The sequence below is a fragment of the Phaethon lepturus genome, unplaced genomic scaffold, assembly GCF_000687285.1.
Source record: "Phaethon lepturus isolate BGI_N335 unplaced genomic scaffold, ASM68728v1 scaffold46738, whole genome shotgun sequence".
NCBI lineage: Eukaryota > Metazoa > Chordata > Aves > Phaethontiformes > Phaethontidae > Phaethon > Phaethon lepturus.
In genome coordinates this window covers 1-6,833 of record NW_010559188.1, presented here as the reverse complement: position 1 = coordinate 6,833, position 6,833 = coordinate 1, and the positions used below count along the sequence as shown (strand labels likewise).

At 41.6% G+C, this 6,833-nt stretch overlaps 1 protein-coding gene across 1 annotated transcript in view; it reads right to left on the bottom strand.

Moving 5' to 3' along the window:
- Positions 1–6,705, bottom strand: part of LOC104625616 (ubiquitin-conjugating enzyme E2 A) — a gene marked incomplete at its 5' end in the record, with an annotated part of 8,499 nt that extends 1,794 nt beyond the window's left edge. Inside the window, 3 exons of the mRNA XM_010293286.1 lie at positions 105–193; positions 1,231–1,320; positions 6,680–6,705. Coding sequence (XP_010291588.1) covers positions 105–193; positions 1,231–1,320; positions 6,680–6,705 — 205 coding nt within the window. The remainder of the gene's footprint in view (positions 1–104; positions 194–1,230; positions 1,321–6,679) is intronic.
- Positions 6,706–6,833: the final 128 nt, after the last annotated feature.

Here is a 6,833-nt window from a genome sequence, read left to right as displayed (position 1 = left end):
GGGGGGGGCGGGTGGAGGGAGGTGCAGGGGGAAGTGCTTCCTTGAGCTATTTTTGTCAAAGCATCCTAATTTCATTCCGCTTTTTCACACAGAGTTCTTTTTACCTGTATGGATGTTAAGATGGAGGAGACATCGTAGGTAGGACTCCAACGATTCTGAAGAATATCCAGACATATACTACCATCTGCATAGACTAGAAAAGGTTCAAGAAGAACGGCTTAAAACAGAAGTTGTACAGCTACTCAGTTTTTTTCCCCAGCTCTGCCTGATCCTGAAAACCTACATAGTTACAAACACTACAAAAGTCAATAGTGTCTGACAGACTTAAATCCAGGAAACAAGCCTGTAGGTAGGAAGAGGTGAAGCTTGTCACCAACAGCTGCCTGAGGTATTTAAACTCGACCCCTGCTTATTCTTCAACATCAAGCTTCTCTGTGATATTGCAACTACCAGTATGGAAAACCATGAACAGATTTTAAGGCAAAAAAACCTCTAAGCTATGCACAAGCGAACCAAATAAAGCACACAAGCAACAAGCTGTTTACCCGTAAGGTTCCCCCAGAAAGTAGATACAACAGTCAGTGCCTAGTCACCTTTCTGACAGCAGCTTTAGAAGAACCTTCCCTCAGTGCACTTTACCCACACATGCTTACTGGTGACATTTGAAAGTTTCTGGTATTTCTTCACAAAGCTAATATTTATTTGGAGGCAAGGAATACATCTCCAACCTTTAACTACAAAGGAAGGGGACTAATTAAACAATCTTACTATCACTGGCTATAGTCAGAAACTAGCACTACATTTCAAGGTGCATCATTTTACTTCAAGGTATTAGAGGCATTTTGGGGAAGAACAGTGATAAAAGACAACTACATTCAGCAGTGTCATTATACTATGTATGCAATACATATGGACAAAAGTCCAAGGCACTGCTATTTAAGTACAAAATATTATTCTGTAAGGTTTACAACGGCAGTTGAGAGAGAAGAGTGTCTCATCAATACTGCGCCATAACACCTTAAAGGTAAGAGGGTCCTTTTATTGCCCCTTTCATTTCAAGTCTGAGCACTGCTCCCATATTCATCCTTACCAAAACTACATGGAACCACACTGGAATTTTGCTAGCTTATTAGATAGTGGAAACTTTTATAATAAATAGACCTTTTTCTACTGCACTATAGCAAGCTGTAACTTAAAAAAAGAAAAAAAAAGCATTGTGTAAGTACTTACCATTTGGATGAAACATTTTAGAAACAAATCTAACAGTAGGTGGCTTATTCGGATATTCTTCTGTGAATTCTATTGTAAGTTTGAAAGTTCCTGGAGTTGAGAGAGAGAGAGAGAGAAGTAACCTTTATTCAGAATGAATTTACACAAGGGATGAATAAGCAGCATCCCTCCACAAGCACAAACTGATACTGTCGTGCTCATCCATGCATGTTGGCTATGGAATACAGATTGCTCAGTCCCACAATGATTCTTCTACTCACTTTGGAGTTAATCATTAACCCCTGAAGTCCTAGACAGTACTGGTACCAGAGTATCTCCTGTGACTTACTTTTATTGACAAAATCACCACCCTAGTCAAAGGGTTTGTGTAAGGAAATAAATCTGCCCTTGAGTTTTTCTTCCACAAAGCCTGATCCCAGTGCACTGTAAAAACAACACAAGTGGGTGTATAACCATCTGTGTAACAGGCCATCATTTAGTAAGTCAAAAAGACTGGAATATGCTATCATGACAAGGAGCTTCTTACTTTTCTTTCCTCTTTAAATTTCAAAAAAAATAATTTTTATCAATAACTGTAAGGTAATCTGGTCTTATTGTAGAAAAGTAGTATTGAAAGCAGCATCCAAATCGGACATAAAATCTGATAATTTATTTCACACTAACTACTCTTCCTTTGAGAAAGGCTGATTAAGCAAAACCAAAGAACTCTAGTTAAGTCCCAACCCAATCATTTTGACAGCCTGCACCGACATAAGTTATTTTAGCCCTCCTCCTCAGGCTATGACAATCGAAGAATAAGAATGGATATATCTGCATAAATATGGGTCCAAGGGACAAAGCACTGCTAGTGATTCAGATCACTAACTAAGGAACTCTACATCATCCACTTCAAAACATGCAAGCTTCTCTTTACCATGCTATCGCCTCAAACCAACCAATCTGGGAGGCAGTTTATGGAGTCCCTGGGTATGCCGGGTGAGAAACATCTAAAGCACCTTCATATAAATATATAGCTCTCCTGTAAAAGGAATGTACCTTACAGTAACAGCTGTAATAAGCTGCCAGGGCAGATATATTACCTTTTTTGAAAAGACATTCTTACATATCAGTGTCAGGTTTCTTCCCCTCCAACACTCAGTGCAAATTAAAGCTCAGGGGCTCAGATATAAAGCTCACCCTTGCTTCCTACTGTGAGAGAGTTTTCCAGCACCAATATAATTAATGTATTCCTTTGCCTGGCAAACATGTGCCAACAACTGGTAGCCAGGGAACAGATTTTTCAACCCCTTTTCCTTTTTTTCAGATCAGCAAGGACCTGCAGTATTTCCCAGGGACTCCTTCCTTTATAAGGAGATGAGAAACTGTAACACTGAGTTGCAAGAAATAAAGGTCATTGCTTTGACGTTCCAGTTCGCATATGAAGACACAGTACAGATGTTTCAGAGCTTTCTGTACAGCAGTGGAAAGTCTCAAGATCCTAAAAATAATTTTGTTCTTGTTCGTTTTTTATTAGCAGCCTAACAACATAAGAGCAGAGAGGCAACAGCATGCTATCTTACTGCAAAACAAGAGGAACAACAGTAGTATAGTTAAGATTGTTCAAATTAGCAGAAGCCTGCAGTGGGGCTTTCAAGCTTTACTCCTGCTAGTCCAGAATCACAGAGCCAGACTGGAGATGAGTTTGGAAGCCAGCACTGGAAAGTTAGTAACAACTTCTACCAGCTGCAACCACCAGCTCAGAACTACCTTTCCTTCCCTACAGGTGACAATCCCAAGCAATATTGGACCTTTAGAATCGAATTCTTAAAAGAGATCTGATTATAAACCTGAAGAGATTCCCACCTCTCCCTGCCCCAGTTCTGGGTCTCAGTAGCCTGCATATGAGGTAGGTTCTTCTTCTGTGGAAGAGTGACTAAGCAAGCAGTAGGCTGAAAACTGAGCACAAACCATCAAATAGTAGAGTTCAATAAGCATACTTGAGAAAATGAATGCTATTCCAGAACACTGATTGAAGTGGGAGGGGACAGAGAAGATGGTCAATAAAGCAGTAACAAGGGCAGTTTGGTCTTAGAATCCATTTAAAACTACTGAAAGAAAGGGAAGCTATCTGTCCCACTAGGGACAGAACAGCATTACTTTTAACACAAATCTGAGCAAGTGGTTAGACAGCTTCCAGCTGGAGTATCTACCTACTCAAATTTCCAAGCCAAGACCCAGAGCAGCAACAGCTCTTTGAAAGAGCTCCACAGGAGGCAACACCTTGCTATTGCGGTTTATTAAAGGACAAATCCAGAGATTCGATGAACCAAAGTCGAAGGGCCACTCACACTGAAAGCCCACACAAATGAAACAGGTACCACAACACACACTGCTGGGGATGAGGCCTTCAGCGTCCAGTCTCTTCTGTCACTAATTTAAAAGCTTTCAAGTGATATTCCTTGCAACTTACCCTGAACAGCCAATTTCAAAACATGAATTATCATATTCACTGTCATTACTGATATTAGGATCATCACTAATCTTAGGAGAACATGCTCTTTTCTCTCTTGTACTTACTCACCTTCCTGATCTGCTTCTACCTCAGGACATAAGACTCTCACATGGCTAACAGGGAGGCTTCTCCACGACCTGTACGCTGGCCCAAGTAACCCCCATGTTCCTGCCAGGCCCTTCTCGCTGCAAGGAGTGAGAGCAGCCCCCTCTATTCCACCATCCATAAAGCAGGGACGATCTCTTCTTCTCCTCCATGAGGATTCAGAATCTGTATTCCATATACGAGGAACAAACCCTACAGAAGGCAAATGCCTTGCTTTCTCTGTTCAAGCCTCCTGCACAATCACAGCAAGGCAGGATGCTACAATAGCTGTGTTACTTTAACCCTCTCCCAGCCAGGAATCCTGCACCAACCACAATATCATCATCCAGTTTCAGAGAAACAGGTCTGAAGGACTGGGAGAGCCTGGGTTTCCATCACTGTGGCAGCACTATCACTTCAGATGCTGCACATGTATAGATTCTTAGAAATATGGTAAAGGGCAGGATATTGGTGAAGGGCAGGATAAATATCCCCCAGGTCCTACTGCAGACACCTGCAATCGAATACTCTTAAACCAGAAGACATAAGTTATGTTGTTGATCTAAATTAGTAGTTGCTCCTAGGCCAAGTCAGCCTGTGCACCAAGTTGTGAAAACACCCTCTGAAGTCTGGGGGCGGAGGGAAGGGAGGGTTGTTAGCTGTATTATGCTGCACAGCAAGTAAACAAACGTGTTTGAACCTAAGGTTTTCAGTTCAGACAAAGCTAAGAAACCTCAGAAGCTCAGACTGGAGAAGGGCTTCACCAGAATGAGGATAAAGAACAGTAAACGTCACAATATTGAGATTATTACACCTCTAGTTCAACAACAACAAAAATTCACAGGCTACTTTTCACAAGAACTAAGGTACCTGAAGTCTTACAGTATCACTAGGAAGCGACAGAGCTTAAAAAATGAAAATACAAAGCAATTTCTGAAGAACGTTGTCCTGCAAAGGCTTCAGGACAAGGATTACAGAGCTCCTGTGTACCTTTGACTCACAAGGGCCTGCAGAGTTACAAAACAAGCCCAAGCTAACAGCTCAATACTGTTAAATAAAAATTCCCTTGATTTTACCCACATTAAGCTAAACTGCATCTGAACTGTACTACCATTATCTGAACTGCGCTACTGTACTCACTTAATGGAAAAGCACAGCTGAGGCACTAACACACCCTTATCTCTAGGCACCACTTAGTATTTGTTATCTAGCACAATGTAAGATATGTCCCAGAGAAAAGGAGATAAGCATATCCTGCAACACAAGACATATCTGTTTTCCTGAGCGCATACTGTGAAAACACACACTTTGCTATGAAAAGAGCAATCCATCACACACCAAGATTGTATTATTAGATCAACCAAAGCAGTAGGACAGCAGTAGCAGACTCAAGCATCTGTTTGAACTTCAAACTGCTGTGAGTGCAACATGTCCTAAGTATTTAAGATAAAGACACAATGCTGCCACAGTGGAAAGCACCGACAAAAATCAATGTCAAGGCTCTCAAAAGCAGTATCCAACCTTCTGCAACTAAATGGAAATATATGGGAAAAAGCCTGTTAACCCCACACTGAGCTATAAGAGCCTGGACATGGAAACAACCTGCATTTCAGAACACTGCAAGGAGACGGCTTTCTGGCCCTAAGAGTGAATCCCTCTATTAGTGGCAGTGCACCAAGAACCTAAGGATCTCTAGCAAACGTCACAGAAGTTTAAGGGAGCCCTTCTTTAAGGTTTACAAGATGAGATAAGAGAATACATTTAATCTACCTGTTGTATTATGCTATGTTACAGAATAGTCAAGTTCTAAACATTAGACTCCTGAAGCAGCTACTATAGCAAGTTTCTTAACTAATCAAATACATTTTAAAAAGTAACTGGAGTCTTTGGAGTTTTCTTAGGCCTGATATTTAAAATCTTCACAGAAAAAAAAAACAAAAAACAATCTGCAATTTACAGGCATACCCACAGGTGCTACCTCCGAGGATAAACAGAGACAAAGGAGTTAGCCAAGAACAACATAAGAGTTAAGGAATTTTTCCTATGCTTATGTCATGAGTCATGGAGATCTAGGATTAATTATAGCCTGCACTGAAAGTATCTTATTAAAATAAAAAAAAGCATCACTGATTTCAGTTAGACAGTATTTCATGCCTAACAAGTTTTCACAACGATGCTGAAGTATTCACACAGCATCAGTAAAGTTATAAAAGACAGTAAGACCAGACTGAAACTACTAGGACACAAGGGCCTATTTAGTCAGCTTTTAAAATTAAAAAGTCCTTTTAACCTTTAACCCTGAATGATACCGACTGTAGCAGAGTGAAGTAGATGCTGAGAATAAAACTCAAAAAATCTGTTCTGAACCTCCTCAAACATTCAGTTGACGCATGTTGGGACTTACTTGCAAAACACTTCCAGCATCAGAAAAAAAACAGAACTCAAAACAAATTACAACTGATCTATACCAGGTTTTTGACGATTCTCCAATCCCGAGTGTCCCTAAAAACATGATCCAGGGTTCAACAGAAAAGGTTGGAGATCCTTAAAACGGTATGTTAAATTAGGCTTAGGATAGTCAGATTTAGCAATTACAAGCAAGCCCCTACAAGCTAATTTGTATGTTTCTGTAAATCCACATAACAATCTAAACCTACACCATTTCCTCAGAGTAGCATTAAAAAAAAAAAAAGACACAGACGTAAGTCCAGCGTACGGATGTGTGGTTATGTGAATATGCACCCATGCCCCTTCTCCATCCCCAAGCCCACACCTGTTGCCAAGCCCACGACAGCGACACACCACAGCCATGACAAACTGCAGCGGTTTGCCCCGAGAAAGCCAAACACCTGGGTCGCACGTAGCCGCACTTACCGTCCTCGAAAGGGGTCCCCTCGGGCCTGGAGGGAAGAAGCAGAGCACAGCGTTACCCCACGGGCAGCCCAGCTCTGAGCCCCCCAGGAGGCAGAGCGGCGGCGGCCCCGCGGCCTGCCACCCCCGGCCCCCCGCCCGACTCACCCGAAGATGA